The following is a 20,805-nucleotide window of genomic DNA, read 5'->3' as shown; positions in this document are numbered from 1 at the left end:
TCGAATAATTTGTGAGCGACCTGGTTTGTTTACTATTTCATTTAAAGTTGAAAATTGATTTTAAAGACATATTTTAATTAAATTGGTTAATTTTCTTTTATACGTTAATTGTTTTTTCCCTGTTGAAGTCAAGTTAAAATAAAATGATTTACAACAGTCAATTAATTTTCTTTAGGAATAACAATCAATTAATTAGATGAGAGTTAATTAATTGGATGAGAAAAAGAGTTTGAGAAAGTTGTGTACTTACTTATAAAATTAAAGTTAATTTCATGAGCTTTCAGTAAAGATGTACATGAGAAAAATATATTTTATTTACAAAATGAGAAAAAGAAAGAAAAAACTAAAATTTTAAACAATATCCACAATAATAGCATACATTTTCGACTGTTCTTTTGATTTGAGTGGATTGTACATTTTCTTTAATTTCAATTTTACTCGTTTAATTAAATTTATTTACATACTATACCATATTGTATGCTCAAATAAAAATTCACACCAAAGTCAGTGTTTGGTGTTCATCTTCAACCCCAACTGGTTTGGTGTGTTCTTATTTCACACACAACACACACTATCCATCCCTACTCACACACACGCACTGACGCACATCTATATGTATATATCTCCATGTATCTCTGGTACGCGCGCCTCCCCTTAAATCGCTCTGCTTCTAGATTTCTCTGCGTGTGTGTGTGAGCCGCTCTGCGTGTGTGTGTGCTGAATAGTTGTTACTTTTATACAGTATATAGATAGATAGATACAGAAACCATACATATATATATATATGTAGATTCAGTAGGCGCATGACTAGGATTTGATGCATGCAATTGATTAACCGCCGGAAAATTCTCATATGGGGCACAAGAAGCGGAACGCCGCTCCTCGCTCCAAAAAACCTTCGCAGCTGCCGGCGGCGGCGGCGGATATCGCATCTTCCAACGGCGCCGCTGCTATCGTCGATTGCTCCCTTTCAGGCCTCGACCAATCCGCGGAATCCATCAACGGAACATCTGTTAAATCAGAGGCCACGATTCCAGAAAGCAATAACAATGTAGTTACGTCTGCATCATATGCTTCGGTAAAGCTCGAGTGCGAACGGGCTCTCACGGCGTTGCGCCGGGGGAACCATACAAAAGCCCTAAGGTTGATGAAGGATTTGTGCTGTAAACACGAGAATTCGCCGCACTCGGCCTTGATTCACCGCGTTCAGGGGACTGTGTGCGTGAAGGTGTCTTCGATTATCGACGACTCCAACGTGAAACAGCGGCATGTGAGGAATGCGATCGAGAGTGCGAGGAGGGCGGTGAGCCTGTCCCCTAGTTCAGTTGAGTTTGCGCATTTTTATGCGAATTTGTTGTATGAGGCGGCTAATGATGCCAAGGAGTATGAGGAGGTGATGCAGGAATGTGAGAGGGCTTTGGCAATTGAAAACCCTGTCGATCCTGCTAAGGAGAATTTGCAGGAGGAGAGTCAGCAGAAAATATCTACAGCCGAGGCTCGGGTTTCTCATGTCCAGGGCGAGCTCAAAGCATTGATACAGAAGGCGAATATTGCGTCTATATCGAGTTGGATGAAAAATCTGGGAAATGGAGACGATAAGCTTCAGTTTATTCCACTCAGGAGGGCTCCTGAAGATCCGATGGAGTTGAGATTAGTTCAGGTAAGAAGGCCAAATGAGATTAAAAAGGTTGCCAAGACCGAAGATGAGCGTAGGAAAGACATTGAGGTGAAGGTGGCTGCAGCTCGGATTATACAGCAGAAGTCAGAGTCTCCCCATTTGGGAAATAATGATGGGGATAAGAATACTAATAATAGCAAGGATTCGGGTCTGGGATCAGGCCAGAGAGTAGGGGAGAGGAGGAAAAGTGGGAATATGAGGAAAACGACATCATCAGATGACAGGATGGATTTGGTCAAATCGTATTGGAACACTCTGAGTTCAGAGGGGAAGAAAAATTTGCTGACAATTAAGATTTCGGATCTAAGGGCACATTTTAATTCATTTAAGGATAGTGCATTTAGTGAAGTACTTAATGAAGCTCTATCTTTTGGGGAAGCTAATAAAGTTTGGAAGTTTTGGACCTGCTGTCGCTGCAATGAGATTTTTGCAGACGCTAGTTCATTCATGCACCATGTTGTGCAGGAGCACTTGGGAAGTTTGTTGCCCAAAATGCAGTCAATTCTACCCGAAAATGTGGAGGATGATTGGGTTGAAATGCTTCTTAACTGTTCCTGGAAACCAGTGGAATTGACTGTAGCTATTCGAATGCTTGAAAAACAATCGAAATCTGATACACATGATTTGTTTGATGAATCAAGCCATAGACACAATGCAAATGATTCAAAAGACTGTTTTCTTGACACTTACTGCAATGAAAATGAAAGGGACTCATCACCTGGAAAGAAGAAATCTAGTGAGGATTGCAATGGCAGTAAGCAGGATATCAGGAAGTTTGAAGATGTTGAGTGGATGGACTGTAATGATCTTCGAAGTAGTAAGGAAAATTCACTCTTTGACTGGCCTTTATCTGATGACCTCGAGCGCACAAAGCTTCTTGAACGAATCCATTCTCTTTTCGAGGCACTTATTAAACACAAATGCCTGGCATCAAGTCATCTAAGCAAGGTTATACACTTTGCTTTGGAGGAGCTGCAGAGTATAGCTTGTGGTTCTCAACTTGACTTCAAAGTGAACCAAACACCATTGTGCATCTGTTTTCTGGGTGCTCCTGAGCTTAAAAAAATCCTAAAATTTTTGCAGGAAATTTATCAGACTTGTGGATTAAATAGATACTCTGATAAAACCATGGCAGATGATTCCAGTGGTCCAGTGCAGGGTGATATTATGGAGAAGATAATGCTTACACAAGATGCTTCCCTTTTGGTGATTGATGAGCAATGTCTTCCCTGCAAGATCCCTTGTTTATCCTTTAGCAATGTTGTTAATGGTGTTTCGGGTGCACCTATTTCGTCCCATGTCAGCTATGAGAATGGTGTTATACTCGATTCTGATGCATTATTGTCCTGGATATTTACATTTGCCTCAGCCAGCGAACAGTTGGCATACTGGAAACGTGTGACAGCGGAAAAAGCTCAGCAAGGTCTAGAAATACTCCAGTTGCTAGAGAAGGAGTCTTACCATCTCCAGGGCTTGTGCGAGAGAAAATGTGAGCATTTAAACTACGAGGAGGCATTGCAGGCTTTGGAAGACCTGTGTTTGGAAGAAGGAAAGAAAAGAGAAAATGCAGTGGGTTTTGTTTGTCAAAGTTATGAATATGTCCTTAAGAAAAGGCGCGAAGAACTCATCGAAAATGACTGTGAAATTACACTTATCAGCAATAGATTTGAGTTAGATGCTATAGCTAATGTTCTCAAGGATGCAGAGTCCCTAAATATGAACCAATTTGGTTTTGAGGAAGCTTACAGTGGCATTACATCTCATCCCAGTGACCTAGAATCTGGTGAAGAATATGATTGGAGAATGAAGGACCATCTTCATCAGGTGGATTCTTGCGTAGAAGCTGCAATACAGAGACAGAAAGAACACGTATCTACTGAGGTTTAGTCCCTAATTCTGTTATTTTAGTTGGCTTTCTATCCAGTATTTTCTTCGCAGATTTATCTCACATATATCAATGAATCAGATCAGCAAAATAGATGCAAGAATCATGAGAATAGTTTCAGGGATGCAGCAACTTGAAGTTAAGCTTGAGGCTGCATCTTACCATGATTTCAGATCAATCTTATTACCTTTAGTCAAATCATTTGTGCGGGTCAGTATCCTTTGAAATGCCTTTTGTGAAAAGTCCTTCAATTATTTTCATGTCACTCGGATATGAATTGGAGGTTCATTATTTCTGTATTTTTGCAGGCACACGTGGAGGATCTGGCTGAGAAAGATGCTACAAAAAAATCTGATGCTGCGAGGGAGGCATTTTTAGCTGAACTTGCTCAGGATGCCAAGAAGGGTGGTGCATTAATTAATTGTTCAAAACATGTGCATGAGAGGACGAGGGATAGGAAAAAAAGTAGGGAGAACCTAAAAAACAAGGATCAAAAGGTCTGAAACTTGAGATCATATTAATAGCCTTTTTCACCTCACATGAGAACAATAAGAAAGATGCTGACAAATTTTTGTTGTCCCTTATTCTTCAGGCTATCAGTAATGGTAACTTCCTAGATCACACTGATAAAGAGATGTATGTATCTGTTTTACTCATAAAGTATATATATGCAAATGCAAGTATATCAATGCTAATGCTGCACATATTTTTTTGAAGTACTTTGTGTGAGATTCATTGCTTAATACCACGTCTACATTTGGTTTTAGTTTATTTCCAAGTGATCAGGAAGTGGAATACCCAAGTCTTGGAATTGCTTTTTCTGGACGAGTTGATACCTTAAAAGTACATGATGAAGAGTACCAACAAATAATTGAACTTGAAGCTGAAGAAAGAAAGCTTGAAGAAACTTTGGAATATCAAAGACGCGTAGAAAATGAGGCCAAACAGAAGCATCTCGCTGAGCAGCATAAAAGAACTTTGAACACAACCAATGGGAAGACAGATTCATTTGAGATGCTAGAGGCCAATTGGAAACATAGTGATGATGACAAATATGCCAATGAGCAGCAGACAAATAGAAAGGTGAACGTACTATTCTGAGATTTCCATGTCTGAAATCACGTGAGGATTCTATACTGTTGATAATTCACTGGAAGAAGAAATGTCTTTAAATTGTTTGGAAGTTTTGTTTCTAGAAACCAAAATTAAAACTTGTTTCTGATATCTGTGACATCATTTTTTCTACAGGGTCTCGTAATGCAGGAGGGTGGATTTGCCAATTATATGGAGGGAACAGCGACAAATAATGCAAATGAGCCTTTGTTGAGAAACGGTAGCAATCTTGATCATGTTACAGACTTATATTTTCACACGTCTTCTGGCTGACTTAATTTCATGCATGCTATCACTTTATCCTTTTTCCAGGCTCACCAAATGAAGGTATTCCACAGGATGGTGGCAATTATATTGAACAACGCTCGGGAAGGAGAGGTAGACGACACAAGGGTCCAACCAAATTTGTAGATGGCAATGATCTTGGTCTACCTAGAGTTGGGGGAAACTCCCAAGGAAATGGAGGTATGTAATTTGTTAAAAATATTGTCTATAATTAAGTTGAAATGTTAATCAATCTTTTCTTTTTTTCAGTATGCTAGAGTTTGATTTATAGAGCTCACGTATTGTTATTGTTTTTACTTTTTACGCACATCCCAAGTTGTTTAACATTAGTGCCTCTCAATAAAAGTTGACCTAGGTCTTTTGTAATACACACACACACGCACACATTGGGAGTAGCTCAAATAAAAACTCTGTGATAACTCTTGCACTTAACAAATAAAGTAACTGCACTGAACTCTACACTCAGCAAAACTGTGAATAACGTATAGGATTTTAGTGCACTTACTATGTGTGTGTGTGTGTGTGTGTATAGGGAGAAGATCAAATGAGAATGGACAAATGTGGTGAGAAATGAGAATGAATGCATAAGCCAGTAAATATGTTGCATAATGTGCTTGCTTGTAATGACTGCATAACGGAATTCAATTAATTAGATAAAATTTTCGCTCCCTCCAAGATTCGAACCCGTGTAAAATTTGTGCAGTATTATACTGCAACTTATGCAACACTACATAGTACATAGTGATTTATGCAGTATTCTTATTTCTTACGGAAGATAGCATTCTTAGTATTAACCCACCCCTATATATATAGAGAGAGAAGGGGGGGGGGGGGGAGAGGTTCCATTGAGAATTGAGAATGTTTGAGAACACGCGCGAATAAGTCAATAATTTCTATGAATAAATCAATGTAACGCGTGAACAGGCATTCTCATCTGGGTTCAAACCCTGGAGGGTGCGAGATTTTGTTTGTAGATTTTATTGATTTATTCGTTATTCTCATTTCTCACAGAAAATAAAAATCTCATTGGAACCGCACCCTATATATATATTTATATATATTAAAGAGGACAATAATGGTTCCCCATTTACCCTCATGATGGCTCGAAACCCTAACCTAATGATTGGAGGGGAAGCATCTTATCAACTAAGTTGCACGTCATTGTCTTGTTACTTTATAGGTTTAGTGCAAGAGTTCTCATAGTTCTCATAATAAGAAGTTTTTATTTGAAACACACTTTAGTGGTCTTTGTAATATAGAATTGCTCAGAAGATGGATTCTTGAAAGATAATTTGCAAATCTATATTCATGTTTTAGTGATGTTAATTGAAGCATGCAAGTTCAATATATATTGTCACTCTTAATGGGTGATTACATTACCCCCTTGAAACTTCTACACTCGCTAAAATGAATTCTTATTCTTTTTTTAATGTATTAGATAAAGAGGCCATTAGATGGTATATGATATTCTATTCTTCATCTATTAACATTACATGTAACTTGACATATTTGTTTTATCAGGGTGATAATTTATATTAAAATATTTGTATTAATGAATATACTTGTAATAATGTTTATTTATAGTTAATCTATCTGTGCTACTCTTATTATACTAAGATGATGTTATATTATCTATCTGTAGTTATAAACATTCTTTAATGTTGTCTAACCAAGTAAATTCTGATCATGTTATCTATCTGTAGCACACATTACTAGAACTGTAGATTGAATAATGTGTATATAATATCTCAATCTTATGAATGGTTATGGAAAGATGTATAAAACTGTGGACTTGTTTCTTCTTATTGTTATGAAAACTGACGGATAATTTCTAAAGTGAGAGAGATATGCCTTTTCCTGAACTAGAAAGTGTTTTGATTTTATTTCATCTTAATCTTGCATATTTTTACAATGGGAGGGCATTATGATACCGCCTGTTATTGGAAATGCTTTATAGTAAAAATGTCCATCATAGTACATTGTCAAATTTGCATTTATTGCGATAGTCTTTCACTTGTTGTCTGCATTATGATTCTACGGAATATCATGAAGCGGTTGTCTTGTGTTTTTTTATTTACTCATAATTTGGCATTATAACTGTCAATGGGGAACCATTATTGGTCCTCTTTTTTTAAAAAAAAAAAAAGGAACCCTCATGGTTTCGGTTTAAATTTTTTGTGAAATTTCCAGAATATTGTAAAATCTACTAACTGATGATTCGGCAGTCAGTGCATCAACAACTTTGCTATTACCATTATTTTTGTTTTTAGGATATATATTCTGTAGTTAATGTATTTCTTCATTTGACGAGGTTTATCTCTTACCATGGTTGAAATATTTAGATAATGGAGAAAATACATTGAGACAGCATCTTGTAGAAGAGGACGATGAAGAAAGGTTTCAAGCTGACCTTAAGAAAGCTGTACGCGAAAGCCTTGGTATCTGTCCTATTTGCCTTTCTCCTGTTTATCTTCTTTTTATGTTTGTTTCTACTGTTCACAGGAATGTAATCTTAATTTATATACACCTTCGGTCCCGAATTTATTGCTCCTATTCCTCTTTGATATGTTTGAAAATAAGGCCCCATGTACCTTGAGGAAAGAAGCAATCCTCCATCACTAAACCAACTTTGAATTTATTAGAATCTTCCTATGTTTTATTGTAAAATAAAATGTTTAACTTACACAAAAAGGTTTACCGGATTGGGCAATTTTAATTTATTTATTTGGTTTCACATGCTGCTATAGATTTTGAGTCGTATCTTTAGTTAGGATGACATCACTGTTTGGGGCATTATGGGTTCCCTTTGTAATGACTTAACTCGTCATTTTCTTAAGTAGCAATAAATTGCACACCTGTTCTTTGAAGCAAAAAATAGTAAATGGTTAGAATATGCATAGTTACAAAATAAAACAAAAACTACATGATGATTAACTAACAAATATTATGCACTTTTCTTAAAGCCAAAAATTATAAACTGTTATAATATGCAAAATTACACTGATAAATTAAACCTATCCTGAGATAACATAATTATAGTCAAAATACTTTAAGATTGTCCCTGTGGGATGCCTAAGCGGTGGATGTCTCTTGTGTAGAAGGAAGAGGTATTGGATTCAGTCCCCACTACTCTCCCCTCCCTCAACTCAAAATGAATACTTTAAGATTTAACTGTTGATCTCAAAAGTTAAGCACATAAATAGTTATATGCACAATTGAACTTTATACCTCTCAAGTTTCTTCCATAAACCTTAAGATAATAGACAATAAAAAAAAATTTAGGGGGCGTTTACTTTGCATGATTGATTATATACATGATTGAGTATTTTTATCCTCGAGAGTAGGATATATCCAATCCCACCTTTTCTATGGGATAAGAATCAAGCAAAACTAGCTTGAATGATAGTAATAATCAAGGGCCTTGGGATATCCTAAGGTTTCAATCCATCAAAGTAAGCAAAGGGCCTTACTATTTTTATCTATCAAGGCTAATCCTTCAAAGTAAACGCCCCCTTAGGGAATTAACACTCATGATTATTTATATGAAGAACATAAATGACAGTTTTTATAGGGCAGTCAAGTAACATTCAAAACCAATTAAACATTAAGAATAATTAAATGAAAACATGTAGCTAATGCTAAGATACTTAACAAAATAGAAAAACAAATATCATTTCAATTTTTTTACTGAACTTTTTAAAGCCATGTATTGCTGAATATTACTTGCATTCTGGTTGATGAGTGCAATGATGTATTCCCGTTTTGGTCTGTTTCATTCCCAAATAAAACCTGAGAAACATATTATTGATAGTTCCAAACAACACTCCTGAGTATTTTGTTATTATGTTTTAAAGAAAACTAGATCGGTTGTTTTTCATTTGTTTATTTCTATATCTTGTTCATAGAGTTATCTGTATGTCTATTTTGGTTGGAAGCTTTCTATGCTTCAATATTACATGTGATCAAATTCTGCCAGACGATGAGATTTTAGGACCTGGTGACTTGTATTTAATGTGATGCATCCTTGACAGATGGTGAAAATGGGAAAGAGACATATGGAACAGGGTTAAAGAATGAAGTTGGCGAATATAACTGTTTTCTCAATGTTATAATTCAGGTTGGTAATGGAAGTGTGCTGTTATTTTGTTTCATTGATTACTTCCACTTGCGCATTTGTTTTTAGTCTTCATGGTACTAATTTTTGTTGGGACTAAATACTTATTCTTTTTCGTCATTCAGTCATTATGGCACCTAAGACGGTTTCGAGATGAATTTTTGGGGAAAGCATCATCTAAACATGTTCATGTTGGTGATCCTTGTGTTATATGTGCATTGTATGATATCTTTATTTGTCTGAGCATGGCATCTACGGATAACAAGAGAGAAGCTGTTGCACCTACCTCTTTGAGAGTTGCTCTCAGTAACTTGTATCCTGACAGTAATTTCTTCCAGGAGGTAACTCTAATTTTACTGCTATTCCGGCTGTTTCAGTTTGTGGTTTTTAGTACAATGTTTACCTAAGATTTTTCTTAACATTTGTATGAGGTCATATGCTCTTTCCAAATATGTGATCAAAGTGTGCTGACCTACAGGGTCAGATGAATGATGCTTCAGAAGTGCTGGGGGTAATATTTAACTGTCTCCACCAAGCTTTTACTCCTGCATGTGATGTATCGGATACAGAACCAGTGGATGGCAAGTGCCGAGGCCCCTGTATCGCACATTTAATTTTTGGAATGGACATATTAGAGAGAATGAACTGTTACAACTGTAGCTTGGAGTCCAGATACTTGAAATACACATCTTTCTTCCATAATATAAATGCCAGTTCTCTGAGAACAATGAAGGTATGTTTTTTGATCAAAGTCTCCATGATAATGCTTAGTTAGTCTAGTCGTTGCAAAATTTGAAATTTTTAAGAGATTCTTCTTTATGAAATGTCTAATCCAAGCAATTCCTTTCATTATTATTCAGGTTATGTACCCTGAGGATTCCTTTGATGAGCTTTTGAACCTGGTTGAAAGGAATCACCAGTTACCTTGTGACCCCGAGGCTGGTGGCTGTGGGAAGCCTAACTATATCCACCACCTTCTCTCCAGTCCACCACATGTCTTCACAACAGGTGGCTTTCTCATTTTTTATATCACTTTTTCTATTCTTCCTTTCTTTTAGCCTTTCTTAAACTATTATGTATACATGCAGTATTTAGCTCTCGTTATAGATCTTAATTCATTTTCTATGCCTTGTAGTCCTGGGATGGCAGAATACATGTGAGAATGTCGAAGATATAAAGGCAACTTTAGTGGCTTTATCCACTGAGATTGATATCAGTATCCTTTATCGAGGTCTTGATCCACAGAACAGACATCGCTTGGTTTCAGTGGTATGTTGCTAAATCTTCCTGAAATTTTAAGATTAATACCATACTTTTCATCTGGTAACCTTGTGACATCTTATATCTTGCAAGATGTCCATTGAACATATTCTCGAGGAATCAGATGCTAAAAAAATAGAACATCAGAATATATTGAGCTATTAGGTAACCAAAATGGAAACAGAGACTGGAATTATTATAAGTTAGACCTCTGGTTACAGTACCATAATTTGTTTTATAGCTTCATCAGTTGCTTATTTTGGTTTTTCCTGAATATAAGTTACAACTTTATGGATTTCAAATGTGAAGAACAGTTATTATAACCCAACCTGGAGAAGCTAATTCTTGGTTTATTACTGATTTTACTTCCATCCTACGGATGTCATGTCTTGATGTAGTGGTGTGATTGTCAAATTAGGCTTTTTTGGAGGAAAGATTATACCAGATTCTTTCTTAGATCTGTATGATTTGATTTCTCTTGAAGAAAAGAATCAAGTTTGTTCTATATGTTTTCTACTTACAAAGCTTAGATTGGAACCTGATCCTCTAGAAAATTATCGATTATTTCCTTGAGTTAGTGCTATGCTTCTTTACTTGCGACCTTCCTTCACCAATACTAACACCAAGAAGCAGCTATCCCTTTATTCCCACTATGAGGTGAATTATATGGGTCATATCTCACCATTGTTTTGGCAAAATACTTGTCGACGTTTATTTGTAATTACAACAGTTTTTTGCTAATAGTTTCTCCCAGGACTTCTCGGGTCTTCCCTTTCACTTCTTAATTTGAGTTAATGATTGTTCTATTTTCTACACGTCTACTAACTGTAGCAACTATTTAATACTATAATTGAATGGTGATATTTGTTTGTCCTGCACTCCTGCTCCCTGTCTTCGGTTGGGATCAAAAGCAGTCTTTCTAAATTATTTATATTTTAACAGAGTAATTGTTTATACTCTTTACTGATTGTTTTAGTTGTATCTGCATACAAGTGTGCAAATATGTCTTCGTGCACCTGATCTCATCTTTATCCAAAGATCTTGCTGTCTTATATACAGCCTTCTTTGGAGCCAGCATCCACAGACAATAGTTTGTCAAACTTCTATATTGTAGAGCAATAAATATCTGCAGTTGTGTACATCATGCAGTCCTATACACTGAGACAAATAGTGATATACTAAACAATTTATCTCTTATCAATCTGTCTTGAGTACATTGTTTACGCTTTCTATTCAAATATTTCCAACTTGTGTCCCTGTTAGGTTTGCTATTACGGGCAGCACTATCACTGTTTTGCTTACAGTCGTGATCACGATCACTGGATAATGTATGATGACAATACTGTGAAGGTACAATATCTTAACTGTTACCTCAGTTTCCTTACGTTGGCTTTCTTCAGGATGTATTTGATCTATTTTTCTTGACTAGGTTATTGGTTGCTGGAATGATGTTGCTGCAATGTGTGAAAGAGGACATCTACAACCCCAAGTCCTCTTGTTTGAAGCTGTAAACTAGCGATTCAGTATGCTAATTTTGACTCCTTGAAGAGGTGATTTCATGGATCTGGTGATGCATTCCAATGTCTACTATGAGTCTTTCTAACTTGTTGATGAGAAGCCTGAACTGTATTATAATGTGAAGTGATCTATTATATGATTCGAAAAAAGATGAAAAAAGGGATCATTAGGTTAAACTAGGAAGTTTCAGAAAAACGTTGGCATACCCTTACGGAAATAAGAACTAGGTTTTGGTGCAAGTTGCTGATGAGGACACCATCTCCATCTAGTATTTTTCCAATTTTGATATCTTTTCTTCTGGTTTGGGTCACCATCTGTCAATTTACAAAACTTGTACAAGAATCTCCTATACTTAGATTCTCTAGTTGTTATCGAATACAAGAAAACTGTGTATAGATCAGATCCCCGATCCCTAGGAAACTTGTCGTGAATAGAAATTCTCCCTTGTCCTTTCTCCAGGGAATTTTTTTGGTGTTGGAACACTATTAATAACTCTTCTATGCTATGAGGACTAAGATCTTAGGCAGAATTGAACAGTAAAGATATAGTGTCGTCCTTTTTTACTCTTTTTAACTCGTATACTTGCTATTCATATATGTTCTTGCTTTAATACATATCATATTTGTATCTACTTTGCTAAGAAAGGATAAATGAGCAACTTTACATTTCATCATCGTATGTGCTATTGTTGTGAGTAGATTTTCTAGGAAGTCGGGAGTAAGGGGCGATGGACGGTTCTCTTGTCTTTCCCTTTCTCTATGTTATTATGTGTATGCTCACTGTTGGCAATTTGTGATATAAAACGGAGTTTCTGATTACACTGTTGTAGTGATGGTTTGTGTTGACATATACTTTTATAATGTTATGTGAATATCACTCACGTTTAGTCCACATTAGTATTTTTTTTTTGTTTTATACATTTATTATTACTAGTTTCACTAAAAATTGAGGATTCAAATCAAGAAAATTAGAAACTTAGTAATATGCTGTGATGTACGTCCATTTAATTTGTATTCAATTGGAATTCAAAAAGTTAAAAATAGGGAAATTCCTATCAATATGCGTTCCTTTTCATTTTTAAAAAGGGTAATTACGCCAAAACTTACGAACTTTGACCCGATATTTAAACTTTTCATGAATTTTAATTTTTGCCTTCAATTTCTTGAATTCAAAATGCTTGTTCAATTTCACTTTTTTGAGAAACCCCCAAATTACAAGTTGACATAACAGTTATTAAATCACCTGATAAATGACATGGCAATGTCGGATGGAAAGCAAAACGACGTCGTTTAATTGGGGTTGAAACGATGTCGTTTGAGTCAAGTTGTCGCCTTCCCAGACTTCGGCGGCTTCGCCGCCTTCACATCTCTCTCTCACGGCTCCCTCTCTCTCTCTCTCTCTCTCTCTCTCTCTCCACCTCGTCAACTCCCACTCCCTTTTCTCTATTAAATTTTCGGCCAACAACCTGCAAACACTCGAGAGTTTTCTTCAATCAACTTCTCCTATCATCATCTCCATGCCGTTTTTGAAGCGGTTTGAGTCGCTGCCCGTCCGAACCTAGCTAAAACAGCTTCAGATCTTGAAATCTGGAAATCTGCAGTCTTCTAAATTTCTCAATGTGATTTCAGGCCTAATTTCATAGCCTGTTTTCGAAGCGATTTTAGTCGCAGCTCGTTCGAACCTAGCAGCAACAGCTTCAAATACGAAAATATGCAGTTTTCTAAATTTCAATCGCCGACCGTACTAAATTGAGGTTTCTTCTTAAAAATGCCGACTCCGAGGGATGAATTTATTAGAACTTGAGTTTTGAGGTGGTTGATGGAGCTGTCGGCGGCAGTAGTGAGGACGCCAATGGACTTGGAGGAGGGGGAAGGGAAAGGGATGGATTATATATATATGAGTAGGCATGTCAGTTTTCAAGTGTCAATTTTTTAATTCAAGTAAGTGCCATGTCAGTTTGATACAACCACGTTCATGTCAGCTCGATATTCATCGGAGTTCAAAAGTGTAGAAAATTTGAACGATGCTTTGCTTTAAATTGAGAGAATTGATGATTAAAAATAAAAGTTCATGAAAAGTTTGAAAAATGGGCCAAAGTTCATGAGTTTTTGGCGTAATTAACCATTTTTAAAATTGAATTGAAATCCAAAAAATAAGAAAATAATTATAAACAAAAAAATGTTTTATTATATATAATCACTTCTAAAGATTAAATAATATTCATATAAAAATACATGATAAGGAACAAATATTTATATTTTTTTATTACACAAATATATAATGGAAAATTATTATTAAATATTTTCATTTTTGGTTATTAACAAATATTTTTATTTATTATCAGCAAATATTTACATCCTTTATTAAAAAAGCATAAATATTCATTATTTTTGTTTTTATTAAAAAAATATCATGGATCAATATTGGCATGCCCCAATTTTTGGGAGAATATGAAATGAACTATGTGACGGAACTACTAAGCTTTACTTGAATTAAATGGATAATATATGCATAGAGTCGGGGCATCATTTAATTAATTGAAAAATACGTTGTATTTAAAAGATAACAAGCACAATGTTATAGTAATATAATATTCTGCCTAAAATGATTAAAAAATTGAAGGTTTGAGACCAAAACAACATTTCATACTAGGCCTATAATATATGCGGGATGGCAATCACTAGGAAAAACGATAGAAAATGAAATTCAGATTGTTTAATCTGAAAGTATCAACATAGTTAGGTATCAGATTATATTAACAAAGTGAATTTATTTCAGTGAAAGTAAAACATGGCATTCTTCAATATCATAGCAACAACCTTTCCTCAGCCTCGCACGTCACCACTAGCGGATCAATATGCAAAAGGTTTTGAAAATATTTGCAGGGCTGAGTACTAGTATACTCAGTGGGTTGAGCCATTTAAAAATATTTTGAAAGCCATTTATTGAAAAGATAATTCATGCTTTAAACAGTATAACACATAATATTTTTAAAACAATTCATTCCATACATACTAAAATAATCTAAGTTCATATTTTCCTAACTCATCTATTGGACGATATCTACAACTGGTTGTCATCGAATCTCTCGATACAATATATTCTGGTGTACATACACAATCCTGGTTGGTAGAGCCAACAGTTTTGGTTGGCGGAGTCAACAATGCTATGGTTAGCGAAGCCAACAATGTTTTGGTAAAAACAATAATAAAAAAATTGTAAGCATTAACCATCAACTTTACTTTCATAAGAATGGACTTACAAGCTCAAACATACATTTCATAAAGCCTCGCATTATTTGGAGACAAACCAAACAATTTGACTGAGGTGGAAACTAAATATCCTCTTCTATAGGATCTATAAGATAAGTTCTTAACTTAGGGGGTGTATTGGTTTGTAGAGTCTCTAAGATTATTTTGGACTTTAAAAGTCTGGGTGTATTCAATCCAGACTTTTAAAAATCTTTAAAAATCTAGAGATATTTAATATGGATTTTAAAAAGTCTTAAAAAATTCTTAGGTATCCAAGATTATGTGGATTTTAAAACTCTATGGATTTTGATGGATTCTCCTTCAAAAATACAAAGAGAGAAATCTCACATCATCACACGAGATTTACGTGGATTCTTTCACCTCACCCGGTCACCCCATAAGTAGAATTCAACACTATGAACAGAGCCGGCCCTTTCATTAGGCCAAAGGGGCAATGGCCTAGGGCCCCCAAATTTTAGGGGCCCCAAAAAATGTAAAACCCAATATTATTATTGAGCCAATTTTTTTTTTTTTTTTTTTAAAAAAAATTATTATTGAGCCAATTAAAAAAAAAAATTATGTTTCCTACTTTTCACTAATCTCTCTCTCTCTTAATTCTTTTTTCTTTTCCCAATTCCCAGCAAGTTAATGTCTCTAATCTCTCTCTCTCTTAATTCCTTTTTCTCTTCCAATTCCTAATTCTTTTTTCTTTCCCAATTCCCAGCAAGTTAATGTCCCTGATCTCTCTCTCTCTTAATTCTTTTTTCTCTTCCAATTCCCAACAAACTAACGTCTCTCTCATTTCTTTTTTTCCCCAATGTCTCTCTCTCTCTGAATTGATAGAAGACTGAGTGCTCTGCTCTCTCTCAAGACTCTCATTCTCTCTCTCATTCTAACTCTATCTTATTCTTAATTCTCTCTATTTGCTTGTGAATTTCAATTTGATTATCTCATTATCTGCTCAAAATGCTAGGAGATCTAAATTTGTTTCTATAATTATTTGATCATTGTTTTCTAATTTATTGCACTTTATAGTTAATGCTACACGATGCTACAACTTCTCGAACCTTCATCTTTTAAGGGGCCCCTTTTTTCCTTTTCGCCTAGGGCCCCCGGAATGTCAGGACCGGCCCTGACTATGAATAAAATTTACATTATTTGATATTCTCATTGATACAACAACAAAGATGTCAAACTGAATTCGACTTGGATTCTTTGAACGAGTTCCACGACTCTCAGTGAACGAGTTGCTGAGTTCGCCGGGGATAAAGCTGGAGATCAGCGATCATGGGCAGGAGAAGCTAGTGCACGACGTCTCGAAGGCGTCGCGAAGGACCTCCTCCTCCAGAGCCTGCGCTGAAGATGGCGGACTCTGGATAGTCTTCAAAATTCTTTGTTATCATCTGCAATGAGAATAGAGTTGGACGATGCTCAGGACAACACACTTCCAGCACACTCAAACTAAGAGCTATGAGATTGACACGAAGAAACATTAAGAGTAGATACACCAACCTCTAGAGTGCACTGGAAAACAGCTTTAAATATCTTAGAAACATCTTCAAGCATTGCCCCCCTATACCTAAGAGATAAAAAGGAGTAACATTATAGATAAACCTAAAAGCACAAATAATATACTGCAGTTAAATATCCAAGAATTTCAGATTATTTGTCCACTCACGAGGAATAGCACACAAGCAAAACAAAATCATAAAAGAAATCGAGGCATTACTTATTTATTATGGTGGCAAAAAAAGAGAGAGAACTTCCGACTCCCTTGCATCAGGCATGTTCCGGGCATAACCACCAAGCACAGGGTCCATCATTGGAGGCACAAACTGTTTTCCAATATGTGCTTGATCTTCAGCTGGGCTCCAGTCGGTGCTGGGTTGCTGCATTCTTAATTCCTATCAAGTCGATGAAAATCCATAAAAATCAATAAAAAAAGTTAGTCAAACTCTGCATAGAGTCTATAGATTTCTTAAATTCACGAAAATCTATGAACTTTTTAAAGTCCAAAAAAATTCAAAAGAAAAACCAATACACCCTCTTTAACTCGTAGTCCTAACATAAACCTTAACTTTCCATAACTTGTCATCAATTTCTAAAGATTAGCAACATCCGAATTTTCAAAAATCATCATAAAACTTGAAAATTGTTTTCTTGCCTAAGGGTTCAACCATATCATTGCTCGACTTTTACTTTGAAACTTAATTCGAGTATTAAATCAAAATAATTTTTTTTGCAAAAGTATGCAAAACTTTCAGTAAATTCTTTCATGTTCTAAACTTATAATCTAGAAATCATATGCACGTAATAGCACTTGTAGAGTAACAATTAATCAGAAATTTAGCTAATTAAATCATAATCCAAATTAACTTAAATCATTTATTAAATTCTTTCATGTTCTAAACATATAATCTAGAAATCTTCTTCTTTATAATAGGATTAAGCCTTAACCTATGTGGCATGCTTAGAATTGTTCCATTTCAATAATTTACCATATATAATCTTCATCATTTATTAATTAATTAACTTTACATTCAATATAAAGATTCATTAATCTTAATAAATATAATTAATAATAAATGTATTTATATATAATAATAATATTAACTTATATATAATCTAAATTAATAAATTTTATTATTTATTTTATCTCGATAAAAATTAATCTTAATAAATATAATTAATAATATATATATATATATAATAATATTAACTTACATATAATCTAAATTAATAAATTTTATTATTTATTTTATCTCGATAAAAATTAGATTTACATGTCTGATAAATTTTTGTTTATAATTTATATACAATAAATGATTTTAATTGAATGTTAGTGATTATATGTATATTTGTTATTAATTTTATATACCTCAAAAGCGTATATATTATATGTATATGATGCAATATATTATACTGTATGAATTTATATATATATATATATATATATATATATATATATATATATATATATATAATATTTATCTTCTTAATTTTCAATAAAATCAATTTTAAATTGAGTTTGAATTGAGACATGCACGTGTATGTAAATTATAAACGGGTTCGGTCATTGATTTACATGCTTGAATAATAAGGCACAAATTCTATAACCTGATTACTTTAAAACAAAATTTTATTTTATGTCTATCAAAATAATTAAAATTTTATTTTAATTTTTTTAATATATCCGTACATTTTATTTGTATAGGGAAGAAAAATATATTTTTCATATCTAAAAACTTTATTTGTTTCAGTTTCGTCAATAATAATAATAATAATAATAATAATAATAATAATAATAATAATAATAATAATAATAATAATAATAATAATAATAATAATAATAATAATAATAATAGATAAATTATGAAGTTAGTAATGCATAGATGAAGAATTTAGATAAAGAACAATAGAGGATATGATGTAAAAATACATTAGAAATCTTTAATTATATATTAAATTTATAATAATCTCAATCGAGTGAAGAATTCATATAAATCACCTCATTTCACATTGATTTTTTTTAGGGTTAATAGCCGAAAAATACACGAAGTTTGCCCGAATTTGCAAATTGCACATGACCTTCAAAAATGGCCTTAGAATACATGACCTTTTGATTTTATCGTAAATTGCACACGGAGAGAATTCCGGCTGTAATTAAAGTTGACCGGCAACGACGTGGCAATACGCGTGGCATTTTTAATTTTGTGGCAATACGCGTGGCATAAAGATTAAAAACATTGTAATTTTTTTGTTACATGTGGCGTATGAGAGAGAGAGAAGTTGACAAAATCAAAACCCTAATTGATTCTCTTCTTCTCCATCAGATCGAAGGCTTCGTCGGGCGTCTTTCGCTTATCCTGGTGGCACTTGTCGGAGGCCTCGCCTGTGACGAAGCTGATGAACTCCGCGCGCATGGGGAGAAGCCGCTCCTGCTCCCTCAGCCCGCCTTCGTCTTTGTCTTCCTCTGTATCTCAAGCGGCGGCGCCGCTTTCCCATTTTCCCTCACCACTCCTTCGATTTCATCTAGCTCGACTATGATTCTGGAAGGTTGGAGGCGGAGGAGGATTGTGGCTTCAGATCTAGGGATTTCTTCCCCTCTATCTCGAACATTTTTGAAACACCAGAAAAAATTGACGATTGTGGGGGATTTGGGGATTTGGGGGTTTTGCAAATTTGGGGATTGTCGGCTCTTTGCTACTTAGAAGTTCATGGCGTGGTGTAGTGTTTGTGTCGCGTCGTTGTGTTGTGAGGCGGTCGTGGCGTAGCGTGGTGTGGTGTTTGTGTTGTGGCGTCGTGGTGGAAGATGGCGACTGGAGACGAGGCCGCGCTGTGCAGCGCGGCGGATCTGGGCCGCAATGGAAGTGAAGTTCCTTAATGTTTTAAAATTTCAATGAGAATGGACGGAATTCATGGAGGGGAAACGGGGATGATGCATTACTTGAAAGATCAAAATCACCATGACCTGCATCATCACCATATGAGTAATGGAAACACCATTAATCAAGACGAGCATGGCGGAGGTCGGCGTCCGACGATGGTGTGCAAGGTGCGGCGGCTGGGAGTGATAAGGGAGGCACCGGAGATGCCCTCTCTCTTTTTCTTTTTTTTTTTAATTAGACTCACTTAAAACGACGTCGTTTTAAGTGTTAGAATATAACTACAAAACGACGTCATTTTATTTGAAAGCTGGAGCGTCCACGTCGACAAATTTCGGGAGCCACGTCAACACCGATTAATGTGTTGGTCAACGCATGTGCAATTTACGATAAAATCAAAAGGTCATGTATTCTGAGGCCATTTTTGAAGGTCATATGCAATTTGCAAATTCGAACAAACTTCTTTTTTTTTGGCTATTAACCATTTTTTTATAAGGTTTCACTAAAATAAAACTTATACAAGAAGAAGCTCTTTCTCTCCAAATTAAAAATTTATATTTAATTGGAGGAATGATTGAGACTAATACAATTTGAATTGCTCCAAACGAGATGATTCTCGGAACCCAATTAAATGATGATACTCACAAGTTAAATTTGTTCTTTCAAACTCCAAACGAGATGATTCTTGGAACCCAATTATAATATTTGAAGCTAATAATGCATAAAAGTTTGTCAAGATTTTTTCAAGTTCCATACAAAATGATGTTTACAAGTTAGTTATGATATTAGAAGCTCCAAATCATACAATCTCACAAGTCAAATTTGATTTTTAAACCTCCAGATAGTGATGTTAAAAAAATTGACGCATAAAAGTTCATTTTTTGTCTCAGGTAGTGCTGCACTCTGGCAGGACTGTCTCTGGTAGCGCTGCACTCTGGCAGGCTGTCTCTGGTAGCGCTGCACACTGGCAGGCTGTCTCTGGTAGCGCGGGAGCTTCAGGTATCTTTGACTGCGCTGGCACCTCTCGACTGTGCAGGCTCTTCGTATTCATTTATTATCCCAAATCTTTAGTTAAACCTGCGCTGGTTAGTTTATTTAATAATAATAACAATAATTAGGTAAAATGTCCCTGTATTATTGCTAAGCACAACGCTGATGGGTATTACAGTCCTCATCATTAGGGATTGGTGGTTTACATGTTGGGAACTTAATGAAATATCCTAATTCTAGTTTTGATGATACCAAAATCAATAGGTTTCACTTGTAATAGACTAGAACTGTTCGAACTCAAGTGTTAGAGTTCTTTTTCTAGTTTA

General features: G+C 35.1%; 1 protein-coding gene across 1 annotated transcript; it reads left to right on the top strand.

Moving 5' to 3' along the window:
- Window positions 1-488: 488 nt before the first annotated feature.
- On the top strand, window positions 489-12,449 carry LOC131021265 (uncharacterized). Its single transcript, XM_057950376.1, has 15 exons — window positions 489-3,559; window positions 3,645-3,773; window positions 3,872-4,060; window positions 4,156-4,199; window positions 4,331-4,646; window positions 4,812-4,896; window positions 4,989-5,141; window positions 7,304-7,399; window positions 8,993-9,078; window positions 9,201-9,416; window positions 9,554-9,808; window positions 9,936-10,083; window positions 10,211-10,344; window positions 11,599-11,685; window positions 11,765-12,449. The coding sequence occupies exons 1-15, from the start codon at window positions 854-856 to the stop codon at window positions 11,849-11,851; spliced, it is 4,731 nt and encodes a 1,576-aa protein (XP_057806359.1). The 5' UTR covers window positions 489-853; the 3' UTR covers window positions 11,852-12,449.
- Window positions 12,450-20,805: the final 8,356 nt, after the last annotated feature.

This window comes from Salvia miltiorrhiza, chromosome 4, assembly GCF_028751815.1.
Source record: "Salvia miltiorrhiza cultivar Shanhuang (shh) chromosome 4, IMPLAD_Smil_shh, whole genome shotgun sequence".
NCBI classification, from domain to species: Eukaryota; Viridiplantae; Streptophyta; class Magnoliopsida; order Lamiales; family Lamiaceae; genus Salvia; species Salvia miltiorrhiza.
Note: the sequence above shows the minus strand (reverse complement) of the source record. Positions and strands in the feature narration are given on the sequence as shown.

Coding starts and splice junctions, on each gene's coding strand:
- LOC131021265 (XM_057950376.1), top strand. CDS start 854: ATGGGGCACAAGAAGCGGAACGCCGCTCCTCGCTCCAAAAAACCTTCG. Junction 9,079..9,200: donor TTCTCAATGTTATAATTCAG/GTTGGTAATGGA, acceptor TTCGTCATTCAG/TCATTATGGCACCTAAGACG. Junction 9,417..9,553: donor ACAGTAATTTCTTCCAGGAG/GTAACTCTAATT, acceptor GCTGACCTACAG/GGTCAGATGAATGATGCTTC.